At 43.0% G+C, this 15,108-nt stretch overlaps 1 protein-coding gene across 13 annotated transcripts in view; it reads right to left on the bottom strand.

Annotated features, from left to right (window-relative positions):
* Window positions 1-15,108, bottom strand: part of LOC115174875 (receptor-type tyrosine-protein phosphatase kappa) — a 193,910-nt gene that overhangs the window by 1,316 nt on the left and 177,486 nt on the right. For 3 of the 13 annotated variants that reach the window (XM_029733852.1, XM_029733854.1, XM_029733858.1), the window contains 18 exons: window positions 14,805-14,965; window positions 14,206-14,241; window positions 11,318-11,329; window positions 10,177-10,364; window positions 9,054-9,141; window positions 8,692-8,825; window positions 8,541-8,558; window positions 7,765-7,801; window positions 7,517-7,614; window positions 7,204-7,320; window positions 6,847-7,001; window positions 6,095-6,230; window positions 5,785-5,934; window positions 5,333-5,506; window positions 2,005-2,136; window positions 1,736-1,861; window positions 793-956; window positions 457-592 (listed from right to left, as the gene is read on the bottom strand). In XM_029733852.1, the coding sequence (XP_029589712.1) occupies window positions 457-592; window positions 793-956; window positions 1,736-1,861; window positions 2,005-2,136; window positions 5,333-5,506; window positions 5,785-5,934; window positions 6,095-6,230; window positions 6,847-7,001; window positions 7,204-7,320; window positions 7,517-7,614; window positions 7,765-7,801; window positions 8,541-8,558; window positions 8,692-8,825; window positions 9,054-9,141; window positions 10,177-10,364; window positions 11,318-11,329; window positions 14,206-14,241; window positions 14,805-14,965 (2,062 nt within the window). The remainder of the gene's footprint in view (window positions 1-456; window positions 593-792; window positions 957-1,735; window positions 1,862-2,004; window positions 2,137-5,332; window positions 5,507-5,784; window positions 5,935-6,094; window positions 6,231-6,846; window positions 7,002-7,203; window positions 7,321-7,516; window positions 7,615-7,764; window positions 7,802-8,540; window positions 8,559-8,691; window positions 8,826-9,053; window positions 9,142-10,176; window positions 10,365-11,317; window positions 11,330-14,205; window positions 14,242-14,804; window positions 14,966-15,108) is intronic. The other 10 variants (XM_029733857.1, XM_029733862.1, XM_029733859.1 and 7 more) reach the window with 7 other exon arrangements.

The raw sequence follows: 15,108 nt of genomic DNA, 5'->3' as shown, positions 1-15,108 counted from the left end.
TCACTACTGAAAAACATTTTCAACTCAACATAAAAATATGTTATCTATTCTCTGGCAGTGAAATGAAGAGGTAACTTTAACACAGGGCTGCATAGGCTGTGTAAAGGATGAGGCGAGGAGTCTTTCATGTCAACCCACAACAGTTTATTTTATAAACTCAACAGACTCTTCTGTTCACTTCTCAGTGATCCATAACATTATCATTGTTGGATAGTTTTGACAATATTAATCTGCAAAACAAATCTAACATGAGGTGTTCCTATCTGTTCTCTAATACCTCCCTATTATTGACCGACTTTTCTCACAATTTCTCCAGAAAATATCATAAGTGAATATCACCAGAAATGAGAGGTGGCGTAGGCCTATGCTGATATATTAGCACCATAATGAGTCAGAGATACGTCTGTCTGAAACTCAGTTTGACTGATCTGGAGTCAGTCAGTTGGCCTGTCTTACCGGGCTGTCCACCATGTTGGGCTTGCTGTTCCTCAGGCTCTTGACTGCATGGAACACGTCCACCACATTCTGCCTCTTGATCATTTCACACACAATGCTGATAGCACAGAACATCCCACTGCGCCCGCCTCCGTTTCTACAGCACAGGAACACAAGGGTGGAAGTGTGAGGTTGGCTGGGTGACTTTTCTACTGAACTGCCAAACTTGTGAAATATAATAGGTGGGTGCAGGTGGAAGAGGGATGATCGGATTTGTATTTGAAAGCATGCATGTAGGTGTTAGTGTGTGGGAGTGGTGGTGGTGGTGGTGGTGGTGGAGGGTGTGTGTACACTCACAGGCAGTGGATGATTGTGCGTCCCTCTCCCTCTTCACACTCCTCCTGCCACTTGTCCACCTGCAGTATGAGCTTCAGGAAGGAACGCTTTGACGCTGGGATTTCTCTGTGGGCTGCCCAGCCCAGGTACTGGAACTGCCTCACCATCAGATAGCCCTCCTGAGGCTGTGGGGAACACAGAAGCACACATCAGCAACGGCAGCCATTTTGGCTCTTACTCTCAACTTCATAGCATTATTCTCATCGAACCATCTAAGTACTATAACCTTGACTGTTATCCTTACCTTGAGATGTGTCTGAAGGCCCATAGTGACAAAATCCACAGCCATGCACTAGCATAATTAGCATCGTCCAAATTCAAGCATGTAAACAGACGATTAGATGTTAGCAAACTGCATCGCAAGCAGAAACTTTCTCAAAAGCACGTCCAACTAAGTTTGGTGGTTGGTTGAGTTTGCAGGAACTTTCTTCACGTGCATAATACTGAAATAATGGCTGAAATTTTATCACTCAAAACTAATTTGTTTGCTGTAACATGGACAATAAAGTTGTATTGTATTCCATTGGGCACTCAGACGTGGATTGATTTAGCAGACGTGAACAAACTCACCGGTGGCTTGATGGAACTATCAGAGAACTGGAATATTCAGATATTACTGCAAAAGTAACCACATTCTCACGGGGAAGAAAACATGGGACAGGTTCTTCATGAGTATCGACGCTACCAAACTTAGTTTGAAGTGCTTTTGAGGAAGTTTCTGCATCCAATGCAGCTTTGCTAACATCGGTCCATCTGTCGACATTCATGAATTCAGACAATGCTAATTATGCTAGCTCCTGGCTGTGGCAGAAGTAAACAATCGATTATTGTGGATTCTATCACAATTGGCCTTCAGACACAACTTAAGGTAAGGGTAATACATTATGGGATACTAGCTACTTACTCTAGTGAGGTTACATATTCTGAAGAGACGGCTGATGACGTCACAATCCATGGAGCAGGACATGCATTCGACTTGGACAGGACCGTAGCGAAGCATCCCCTCTTCAGGCCAATACTGAGGGCAGCCCTGATTGACAACAACAACAACCTTAGCAATGACATGTACCTTCACTCAAACCCTAGGAACCGTATTCGAAAATGCACAATAATGACATTTGGAATCAGGGTCCACAGCAGTGAATGCAGGAGGGTGAGGCGGTCAGGTATTACCTGCGCTAGGTCAATCTCATTGAGCATCACCAGGGAAGTGCAGCCGTAGTCATACACCAGCCTCCAGAAGTCCTTGACTGTGTTGGGCAGAGGGTGCTGGGTTACGATGAAGGCTGCTGGCTGTCTGTAGCTCTACAGTGGACGAAAGTCAACAAAGAACCATGTAACATCTCATAGCACTGAGTCTGCAGACATACAGAGAACACATACTAGAAAATATGGTACATCTGTCACAATGAACAATGTGTAGATATATGACCATGCAAGGAATGTGGAGAACTTTCACATTTCAATGACAAATGTATTCTTAAAACCAGGGCAATCCTTGGGGTGGGCATGCTTCTAGCAACCTTATATCAATTAAATGAAGTTCTGCTGACATACATCTTAATTAAGCCATGAAACAAATCCAGTATAGTTAGAAGCATTTAATTATTGAGAAGGGAAAAGTTCAGAAATTACCTGGTATTCTTCTGACGGCTTGGTTAGAAAAAGTCCAAAAGTTTGTAAAACGTACGAGGAAGTGATTTAAAATTGCCCTCCAAATAAAAAAGCTCATAATCTGGCAAAACTCTGGTTCTCTGTGCACATGAAATACCATCTCCCAAGGTCTATGGCAATGTCAAGACATACGTTTTTATTCATCCAGCTTTGTCTCATTCAGAGACACATTTCTAATTTCTATTGGAGTTCTAGCAAGGACTGAGAAGAGGATTTGAATTCAACCTCTAAAATATACTGTATAACACAGAAGAATAAAGCATGGTCATGTTTAGTAAGGTCACCAACCACATTATCTCTGCTATATGCAATGTACTGCAAGTGGGTACAGCTATGTGATGGCTTCTCATCCTTCTATCAAGTACACATCTATGACAAGATGACTCCCAGAAGATGGATTCACTTTCTGGCACAGATCCTGATATCAAAGTAAGATTATCCTGATCCAAGAGTTCTAATAGTGATGCATACTGTTGTAATATGTGGATACTGTTGTAATATGTGAAAACTGTAGTAATATGGGAAAACTGTAGTAATATGTGAAAACTGTAGTAAAGTTACCAGCTGGACTATTGTTTGAACTAATAATAAAATATAATGTGGTTATACACTGCACTTGTTTCACTTACCCCGCCCTTCTATCAGACGGGTCAAACTTATTGGGGGGACTTTTGATTTATTTGAAAATCCAAATGATTAAAAGCACAAGTGTAATTTAGGTCCACGTGAACAGCCATCTTGAAGAATAATGTCAATGTGATATAGTTGAAGAGTTAGATGACCAAAACGGTTTATTTATTTTTTAAATGTATTAAAATGTAGCAATTTTTTTGTGTTATTTTCATTAACATCACTACTTGCACTGCCAGAAAAAAATAGAAGGATTGCCGAAAAAAATTACTAAAAGCCATGAGCACACATTAAAAGATAAAACGAATATCAGTCTTTCTACATTTTCCAAAAGAGTACAGAAAACAGAAGTATACACCTGGATTTGTCTCTAGCTTTCTGTCTCTACTACACATTCAGACAACATCTAGTTCACTTAGTAAGCCGAGTGAGTGTGTGTGTGTGTGTGTGTGTGTGTGTGTGTGTGTGTGTGTGTGTGTGTGTGTGTGTGTGTGTGTGTGTGTGTGTATACAGTTGAAGTCAGAAGTTTACATACACTTAGGTTGGAGTCATTAAAACTCGTTTTTCAACCACTCCACAAATTTCTTGTTAACAAACTATAGTTTTGGCAAGTCAGTTAGGACATCTACTTTATGCATGACACAAGTAATTTTTCCAACAATTGCTAAGAGACGGATTATTCCACTTATAATTCACTGTATCACAATTCCAGTGGGTCAGAAGTTTACATACACTAAGTTGACTGTGCCTTTAAACAGCTTGGAAAAAAACAGAAAATTATGTTATGGCTTTAGAAGCTTCTGATAGGCTAATTGACATCATTTGAGTCAACTGTAGGTGTACCTTTGGATTTATTTCAAGGCCTACCTTCAAACTCAGTGCCTCTTTGCTTGACATCATGGGAAAACTTAAAGAAATCAGCCAAGACCTAAGAAAAGAAATTGTAGACCTCCACAAGTCTGGTTCATCCTTGGGAGCAATTTCCAATTGCCTGAAGGTACCACGTTCATCTGTACAAACAATAGTGCACAAGTATAAACACCATGGGACCGCGCAGCCATCATACCGCTCAGGAAGGAGACGCGTTCTGTCTCCTAGAAATGAACGTACCTTGGTGCAAAAAGTGCAAATCAATCCCAGAACAACAGCAAAGGACCTTGTGAAGATACTGGAGGAAACAGGTACAAAAGTATCTATATCCACAGTAAAACGAGTCCTATATCAACATAACCTGAAAGGCCGCTCAGTAAGGATGAAGCCACTGCTCCAAAACCGCCATAAAAAAAGCCAGACTACAGTTTGCAACTGCACATGGGGACAAAGATCGTACCTTTTGTTGAAATGTCCTCTGGTCTGATGAAACAAAAATAGAACTGTTTGGCCATAATGACCATCGTTATGTTTGGAGGAAAAAGGGGGAGGCTTGCAAGCCGAAGAACAACATCCCAACCGTGAAGCAAGGGGGTAGCAGCATCATGTTGTGTGGGTGCTTTGCTGCAGGAGGAATTGGTGAACTTCACAAAATAGATGGCATCATGAGGCAGGAAAATTATGTGGATATATTGAAGCAACATCTCAAGACATCAGTCAGGAAGTTAAAGCTTGGTCCAAATGGACAATGACCCCAAGCATACTTCCAAAGTTGTGGCAGAATGACTTAAGGACAACAAAGTCAAGGTATTGTAGTGGCCATCACAAAGCCCTGACCTCAATCCTATAGAAAATTTGTGGGCAGAACTGAAAAAGCGTGTGAGAGCAAGGAGACCTACAAACCGGACTCAGTTACACCAGCTCTGTCAGGTGGAATGGGCCAAAATTCACCGAACATATTGTGGAAGGCTACCCGAAACGTTTGACCCAAGTTAAACAATTTAAAGGCAATGCTACCAAATACTAATTGAGTGTATGTAAACTTCTGACCCACTGGGAATGTGATGAAAGAAATAAAAGCTGAAATAAATCACTCTACTATTATTCTGACATTTCACATTCTTAAAATAAAGTGGTGATCCTAACTGACCTAAGACAGGGAATGTTTACTAGGATTAGATTAAATGTCAGGAATTGTGAAAAACTGAGTTTTAATGTATTTGGCTAAGGTATGTAAACTTCCGACTTCAACTGTACATGCATGTGTATATGCATTTATATACTATGTCTGTGTGTTTATGCATGCATGAGGGGAGAGGACACTTACATCCATTAGGGCAGCATTGATGTAGTTGCTGCTCTCCCCGTCGATGGTGATGAGGAAGGGCAGACAGCGGTCTGGAGGCAGCATGTCCATGAAGCGGTTCTTCTCGTGGTTCCTGGGGAGCAGGGCGATGCTGCAGTCCTCTGGCTGGGGCTGAGGCGTCACCGAGTTCAGTGTCTGAAAACAACACAAATAACATGAAACCACAAGTCAGGGAACATTGTTTGTTAGGAGACATGGGATATGTCCCAAATGGCACCCTATTCCCTTTGGAGTGCACTACTTTTGACCAGAACCCTGGTAGTCCACTCTATTGGGAATAGGGTTCCATTTGGGACGTAGACATGATCTATTTCCCTGTCTTTATTGCCGTTTTTTATTGTTGTACGACACATGAAAGCCTGGGGAGTTAAACAGAACTTTATGCCCCAATAAATATGAAAGGCCTCCAGTACCTGGAATTCATCTTTGAGGTGTGAGGAGTTGCTCTGTGAGTCTATCCTGATCATGTCGTAGTAAGCTGCTTTGTACTCGCAGGCAGGGATGGCCGTTTCGCCACACAGACAGGCCTCTAGGATGGCGTCATGGATGAAGATGTACTGCTCCTGTGGCCGGACCACAGACACACACTCAGCAAGGGAAGGCACTGCATCTCCAGACAGTCCATACATACAGTAGCATGAAATGCACAGACGGACAGTAATGGTGAATGGTGTTAATGTTAATTGGTGAGGTGTGTGGCGGTGGGGTGGGCCTAGTAGTCACCTCAGTCTGTACCATGTTGATGCGTCTGGAGCGCAGGGCCTTCACACAGTTGTAGATGTCCACCACGCCCTCCCTCTCTGCCATGTCCAGCATGATGTCGATGACGATGTAACAGCCTGTGCGTCCGGCTCCGGCGCTGACCAGCGAGAGAGGGCAGCGAGAGGACCGGAAGGTGAGCATGGCTGCACAGCACTACACTTCAACAGCCTACATATCCAACCATTGTACAGTACACACAACAATGTTGCTCAATCCATACACTTCCCCCCCATCCCCCTCCCCCAATACAAGTGTAAATATTGGACTATAAATTGTGTCTCCCTGTATTATACTGATGCTTATTCTATTCTACTGAGCCATTTACTTTATGTTCCTATTCCTATCTTGTATTATTTGTTATTGTTGTTGCATTGTCCAGAAGGAACCTGCAAGTAAGCACTTCATTGGACGATGTATACCATGTGTATCCTGTACATACGACTAATAAAACATAAAACTTGAACTGTGCACAAGACTAAATTGACAAGCGTGTGCATTGTTCAACAACATCCACAACAACCACATCCTGCCAAGGGGCACGGTGAAATCGTATCTACAGTAGGCTAGCTGTGGTTGATAATATTGAAGCATGCTAGCTAGTCCGGGTGCACACTTCACATGTGAGAGATCAAAGAAAAGTGAATCGGAAGCACCTGTTTTCTCAGAATATCTGGCTGTGAGAGCATAGAGGAAGTGACGTGTTAGGGGCTTACCTGCAGTGCACCACGATGGGCCCAGCGCTGGGGGGGTTGGAAATCTTGACCCGGCGGATAAAGGAGAGGAGGCCCGTGGCGTGGTAGGGCACTCCGTGGTCAGGCCAGCCGGTGAAATGAAACTGCTTCACCTCGCGCAGCTCGTTAAAGCCTCTCTGATGACAGAGAACATACAGGTTATTAATTCACAACTGGTCTGGGTTCAGTCTGAATTCCACATTTGCAATATGTGTTGATTTTAAGGGCCAATCAAACAACAACAAAGTGGTGGATATACCAATCCCAGATTGCCCCTTTAACTGTTATAGATCAAACTGTTGAACATAGGCGTGAGGAGTGGATAAAAGAATGACTCACCCTCTCCAAGGTGAACGTTCTGACCACATATTCAGCAAGGGGCTCCACTTCCACAAACGTCACTTTGAAATCACCATAGACCTCAGCATCATCGGGCCAGTACTTGTAACACTTCACCTACAAGAACATGAGTATTTAATTCATTTAAAGCAAAATACGTCTTTAAATACTACACACACACATCAATACACACAATAGATGCCCAGGCATACAGTATGTAAGATTCATTAATATATGAAGACTGATCAAGGGCCTATAGTAGATTGGCCTCCTGTGCTTTGGGATCTGACAGTAATATGACACTATCACCTACCCGTCCAACTTCCACAAGGTTGGTGACCATGACGATACAGGCAGACTGCTCTTGCCAGACCATCCTCCAGAAATCATAGACTGTCTCATGGACAGGCCCTGGAGAGGACAACACACAATCAATCAATCAATCAATCAATACAAATAAATACAATATGTGAACTAAATACAATACAATCTGATAACTATATGAGAATCAAATCATTCTTTAGAGGTGGTGGGGGAGGGGGGGGGGGTACTTATTCTTACCTTGAGTTGCAATGTAATGACTTGGCCTCTGATACCCCTGAAAAGTGCAACAATCACAATATGTTAATATCATTGGGTAAGACTTTTATATAGTGTAGCAACAACAGCAGACTACTACATACCACACCGTGCCTCAACCCCAGCTTGGACTGCATGAGATCTATCTTCATGAAAGTCAATGGCTTTATGTGCTAATATGCACAGAACTGTTCTCACGTATCCATTAATTCACTAATAGAAACGTTCAATGAGAGCACATTTCCTACTTTGTGCTTTGAGTATCTGTCAATTAAATTGACATTTATTGCTTTGTGAAGCTCAACTCCGGTGTACTTTAATGTCAACAATGTTTCATTATTGATTACTTCGTAGGAATTCTACATTATTGTAATTGGCTCCTTATTAGTAAGTTCCTTTATAGGGTCAATAGGTCCTAACACTCCAAACGATCCCTTTCAGATTAGATCTGGCTGGGTACAGGCACAGCAGGGGAGGCAACAAAGGAAAAACACAGGCGGCCACCATCTTGTAAATATGACAACCATTCCTATCGAGAACAGTAGCACACAGATCAGGGATGTACATGTCGGGCATGAGAACATGTGAAATGAGAGAAGCTGATGAACAATAGAATGGTAGGATCAAATCAAAAAGGGAGGAGATGGGAGAACATCTCATGCGTTTCCGTGCAGATGTTGTTAGAAGTAACCAGGGGTGAACGAGGAGGGAGAGTGGGAAACATGAGGTGTGGTGAGGTCCCCTACAGTGATACTTACATCCCTGTACAGCCATATCTACAGCCCAAATCATAGGCAAGAGTGAAAGAAAGCACAACAATGTCAGTGAGTACAAGCACTTTGACTGAAGGAGGGAAATAAAAGCTTATTCATATTGTTGACAAAGACATGCATAGAAGGCCTCACATACGAGAGAAGGACGGTTGTGTCGCACACGTTCGCCAATGGAGGAGGCTGCGCCACTTACGTCAATGTAGTTGGCGTTGATGTAGTCAGAGGAAGGGTCGTCTTCCATTGGTTGCAGGATCACTCTAGAATGATCGTCTGTAAAACAACATGGGTTAATAGGCTGGCTGGTTTTATTTCACCGACAGCAAGTTCAATCCAAATGATTCTTCCACATTTTCTGAGATTAAGAGGAGTCCGGCAAGGATATGACAACATATTGATTTTATGGTTTGCCATTTTAATGAGCTCATTCCTAAAAGGACACTAGCCAAAAGGAGGCATCAACACATAGCAACTTTATTAGAAGTTAAATACAAGACTTACATGCAATGATGTTTCCATAGCGGTTCTTGGTTCTGTTAGTGTCTTTCTTTGCCACGTCCCAGGAAGCGGACTGGCCTTCAAAAAAACTCTGCACACCAAACAGAATGGAACAAAGTGAGTGAGGCTGATAAGAAAACACATTGAGCAAGTATGTACAACACTACTGTCTAGACGGTGGGTAAGGCACTGCAATATAATCAAAAGGCAGTTTTCTATGGACTTTTCTATTGTATGTCTGTCCAAGAACCATCAATTCAAAGCTTCGATGTCTGGCCTGTTGGGTCTCAGAAAACAATAGACACACAAGGTGGCAAATGCGATACATTTCCTGGCAACAATGTGGCCAATAAAAAAAGTTAAATTAATTATTCGACTGTCCATTGAAGTACAAAGGGCTGGAGAGTAAATGCAGTGTGGGGTTTGATGCTCAAAACCTCTACATTTGGTCTTCACCAACGTGATCATTATCTAACACTACAACAGGACCTGGACGTCACATTTAAACAGACAATTCCGCTTGAATGAACAACAGCATAATTGTGAAGTAATCTATGGGGAGATGACTATAGAAGTCTTTGCCTGTAACCTTTTCACAACACTCTAAACTAAGCCTCTGAACTTTCAAAGGCTGCAGAGCAAGAAACGGAACGTCTCTAAACCCCTGCAGTGTAGAGCGTCTCACTGGCAAACCGCCCGCTAACAGGAAACTCTCTCTGTGCAGGGCTGTGGTCGCCCATCCAGTCTACACAGCGAGCGGTGCAGAACCACGACAGGATGTGACATAATCCGTATAACATTTTAGCTTGTTCTTCACTGAAGGAATATTGTATTTTTTAAGAACCTCCCAAAAATGGAGTTGTATGTTTCATTTGAACCAGATTTGAATTTTATGGTGTGTTGACGGTTTGAATAGTGAGACTATGAGTAAGACTGTCTTGAGGGCTGAGGACCACATACATTTAGCTGAACTGTATGGTGGCCCTAAGGGTCTGTCACTTCATTTTAAAAGCTACTCTGCCATTTAGGACCACCGTAAATATGCTATGTTATAAGTATAGACTAGAGTCTTAGGGCCTTGTGTTATGTAATTGGTATACTGTAGACTAGAGTCGTGTGGTCTGACCTCATACTCCTCCTTGAAGCCGTAGCTGTCGGAGGTCTTCATCAGGTTGATGTGTTGGAGCAGGTCAGCCACCCTGATGGCTGGGTGCAGCTGACCGGTCTGGTAGGGCGACTCTGTCCCCTCACAGTGGTACCGAGCGACATCCAGCAGCCGACTGGACTCTGCAGCAGCTGCAGTGTGGTTCTCATCTGTCCAGGGAAATCACACGTTGGTGAGGAATACACAGGCTTGTGAAGGACCATTATCATTCAACATCACAATCACAAAACACTCACAGAGCACATATCTGACCTGTGTGCAAGTCATGACGAATCCATTATTATAACCACATTGGGTGTGCTTCTCTTACAAAACAACATGGTTTTCTTGCAAAAATGGCAATGAAAATAGCATTTTCTTTCTGGCAAATAACATGGCTCCTGCCAGTACACTATGTATCTAAAGCAACTCCCCAGTGAAACAGCTAAGCTGTGAGGGATGTAAGCCACATGGCACCTGGCAGTCACTGACGTGTCGAGTCAGCATGGTGAGTGGGCAAGACGGAGCTTGATATAGCCGAGGAGCGGTGTGCCTGCCTTTCCCAGCAGACAAACAGACACAGGGGCTTCACTGAGAGGCAGTGTGAGGGTAGGACACTCTCAGGCCTGACAGGCACCATATGTGCCCTTTAATGTCTTATCTGAACCATGTCAACCCCTCAGACACACAGCCATTTAACAGCCTGCCCGGGAGACAGGAGATGAGTGCGTGTGTGTGTCTGTGTGAGTGCGGCGCGAGTGTGCATGTGGGAAAGTGAGGTGGATGGCTGTTGAGTCCCAGGTTCTCCTCAGGAAGAATCTACACCCCTCTAAAGCCCAGCATGATCTAGCGGCAATCAATCACATGACCTACTGAGCCATGAGCTGTACATCCTTCTTGCTTGGCTAGCTCCTGAGCTACTAACACACACCAGATGTAGGTTTAGGGGAATGTTAAGTCACGGTTTAAGGGCCTGTCAGTGGAGGGGAAGTTAGCTACTATTACGGACACACATCCATTTAATGGATAAATCATCCAGTATATGTTTTCTGGCAATCAATTTATTTTCGTTTCATTGAGCACTTTGGGACACTTTCCACACACACTGGTCACATGCACTTACCGGTAATTGGCACTTTACAATTAGGACAGCAAGAAAAGAAAAAAACAAGAGCTTTTAGCTAGGTCAACAGTTAGCACACAGGGTTTGTAGTACATATATAATATAAATATATATATGCACACACACACACACACACACTTGAAGTCGGAAGTTTAAATACACTTAGGTTGGAGTCATTAAAACTCGATTTCAACCACTCCATAAATTTCTTGTTAACAAACTATACTTTTGGCAAGTCGATTAGGACATCTTCTTTATGCATGACACAAGTAATTTTTCCAACAATTGTTTAGAGACAGATAATTTCACTTACAATTCCAGTGGGTCAGAAGTTTACATACACTAAGTTGATTGTGCCTTTAAACAACTTGGAAAATTCCAGAAAATGACATCATGGCTTTAGAAGCTTCTGATAGGCTAATTGATATCATTTGAGTCAATTGTAGGTGTACCTGTGGATTTATTTCAAGGCCTACCTTCAAACTCAGTGCCTCTTTGCTTGACATCATGGGAAAACCTAAAGAAATCATCCAAGACCTAAGAAAAAAAATTGTAGACCTCCACAAGTCTGGTTCATCCTTGGGAGCAATTTCCAATTGCCTGAAGGTACCACGTTCATCTGCACAAACAATAGTACGCAAGTATAAACACCATGGGACCGCGCAGCCATCATACTGCTCAGGAAGGAGACGCGTTCTGTCTCCTAGATATGAACGTACTCTGGTGCGAAAAGTGCAAATCAATCCCAGAACAACAGCAAAGGACCTTGTGAAGATGCTGGAGGAAACAGGTACAAAAGTTTCTATATTCACAGTAAAACGAGTCCTATATCGACATAACCTGAAAGGCCACTCAGCAAGGAAGAAGCCACTGTTCCAAAACTGCCATAAAAAAGCCAGACTACAGTTTGCAACTGCACATGGGGACAAAGATCGTTCTTTTTGGAGAAATGTCCTCTGGTCTGATGAAACAAAAATAAAGCTAAAGCTTGGTCGCAAATGGGTCTTCCAAATGGACAATGACCCCAAGCATGCTTCCAAAGTTGTGGCAAAATGGCTTAAGGACAACAAAGTCAAGGTATTGGAGTGGCCATCACAAAGCCCTGACCTCAATCCTATAGCGTGTGCGAGCAAGGAGGCCTACAAGGAGGAATGGGCCAAAATTCACCCAACTTAATGTGGGAAGCTTGTGGAAGGCTACCCGACACATTTGACCCAAGTTAAACAATTTAAAGGCAATGCTACCAAATACTAATTGAGTGTATGTAAACTTCTGACCCACTGGGAATGTGATGAAAGAAATAAAAGCTGAAATAAATCATTTTCTCTACTATTATTCTGACATTTCACATTCTTAAAATAAAGTGGCGATCCGAACTGACCTAAATCAGGGAATTTTTACTAGGATTAAATGTCAGGAATTATGAAAAACTTAGTTTAAATGTACTTGGGTAAGGTGTATGTAAACTTCCGACTTCAACTGTGTGTGTGTGTGTGTGTGTGTGTGTGTGTGTGTGTGTGTGTGTGTGTGTGTGTGTGTGTGTGTGTGTATATATATATATATACACACATAATGAGATGACATGACTGGAACATTAGGGTGGTGATCACCAAACAATGACGACAGATTCGACTATACTACATGACCAACACACAACATTGACTTTCTTACACATTTGCAAATGGCTTTCTAGAGAGCTATGGCGAGACAGACAGACAGTGGGCGGGATCTAGGAGGAGTGACACTAAGCTCGTGAGAGAACTGCTGCACTCTAGTGTAGAGACTATCTAAGCTGACATTTTTACTCATTAGCAAATGTGTACTTCTTAATTCTGCCCTAGCATGATAGATTGAGTCACGGCTTGAACTGCACCCTTCACTTCCTATTACCAAGCCCAGCGTCAACACAGAGCTAAAATAAGACATTTTCACAGCAAGCATACTGGCCTGAGGGGGAATTTTAATTCCCCATCAAACTCAGGTTTTCAGTAAGCCGTAAAGACCCTCAGAGGTTGCTTGCTTGTTCTGTCAGTGTGGACTACACCATATCTAGTGTCACCGTGTATAACACTCTCCTTCCGGATGCCATGAGTGAACACTCATGGCATCAGGAAGGAACTCCATTACATAGGAACTCTATTACATAGAAACTGTCAGATGTGTTTTTTGACTCTCCACAGACAGAGACAAGTCCCAGAGAGGCTGAGGGTGTGGTTAAAAATGGCACCCGCTCACAAAGTCTGTCTGACGGTAAGGACTTACACACAATGACAGGATGACTGGTTTCATTCCATAACAGTGTTATGTAGGAGGTTCATCTTCAGGTTGGGGCTCAGGTGAATGTATCCGTCATATATCAATCTTCAGTTGAGTTTGAATTTGTTTTCCCTCTTCATCTCTAAACCAATGCCCTGAGCTGGATTTGGAGCTTGTAGACAGTTGAAATGCATTCATAAGTGTGAGTCTCTGAATGGGGTTTAGCTTCAATTCAACAGCTCATGGGTGGGTCCTAAACCCTGAAGTGTTGCTCATCTGTTCACTGGAGGACTGCCACGTCTCCACTCTACCATGGCTGAGGGCCAAGTGCTTTATATTGGCAGCCAGGGGAAATCTAAAATCTGGAAACAATTCCTATTTTATCCCCCTTACTGGATAAGTGAATATGGAGGCCAGTCATTCTGACAGTGATACATTGTCAAGGCTACCATGAATTGTATGTGACTGACTACTCAGACTTAACACAGAGACAATGGTTTACAATGGAACGGCTACAGGTTTACAATGGACGGCTACAGGTTTACAATGGACGGCTACAGGACTATGACAACGACATATGCATGAGGAACACAAGCCATGGCAGGGCAGATGACATAGCACCAGGGCCTCACCTAGCACTGCCGTTGGCACAAGTGGATCATTAGGCACTGTAGGGAAAAAAATCTTATGAGGAACATTCCAGAAGGCTTGAGTAAGCTGCAGCACACTACAGAATGATAAAGTACCAGGGTCAAGATGAACAGAGCATAAGAATAGAAGTCATTCTGCCAAAATATCCTGTGACAACGGTTCAAATCATTAATGGCATTTATTCATATGTTGGGAATTTCCTTTTATGCATTTTCAAGTAAAAACATATAAGGTACAACTTAACGCCTCTCTTCAGAACGTGTCTTATAGGACACTTCTCTGTGCTAAGGCCTTTTCCATTGTAAGGCAGAGGGGTTATCTAACTGTCAGAAGGCTGGCGGGAGGAGCTATAAGGGGACAGGCTCATTGTAATGGAATTAATGGAACAGAGTCAAACACGTTTCCATGTGTTTGATACCGTTCCATTGACTCCATTCCAGCCATTGCCATGAGCCCGTCATCCTATAGCTCCTCCCACCAGCCTCCTCTGTTCTCACTGTCAGGAGGCTTTCTCACATGTATCATGTGTCTGTGGAGGGAGGTGTTCCCCAGGGATCTGTGGAGGGACTGTTATACTTACATCTGTTGCTGAAGTTGTGGGAGTCCATGAATGTGACGGCCATGGGATCCTCAGCGTGGAGAGTGCTCTGATCAGCATAACTGCGGTCCATGGCATTCACCATGTGGGTCATTTCCTGACGAGTATTCCCTATGGCATCTTTGCGCTTCTTGGCCAGTTTCCTGAAGGATCAAACAAGCAGGTTTAAATATCACAAAAATACCTTGTTGCCGATTATTTACACACAGCAGGAAAGACTAAAGGGAAATAAATGAAAGAGAAAATCTTATCTCCATGACAACAGACCATTGGTTTGGCTTCCACA

The sequence above is a fragment of the Salmo trutta genome, chromosome 35 (assembly GCF_901001165.1).
Source record: "Salmo trutta chromosome 35, fSalTru1.1, whole genome shotgun sequence".
Classification (NCBI taxonomy): domain Eukaryota; kingdom Metazoa; phylum Chordata; class Actinopteri; order Salmoniformes; family Salmonidae; genus Salmo; species Salmo trutta.
The sequence above is the reverse complement of the archived record's forward strand: the minus strand, read 5'-3'. Positions and strand labels throughout refer to the sequence as shown.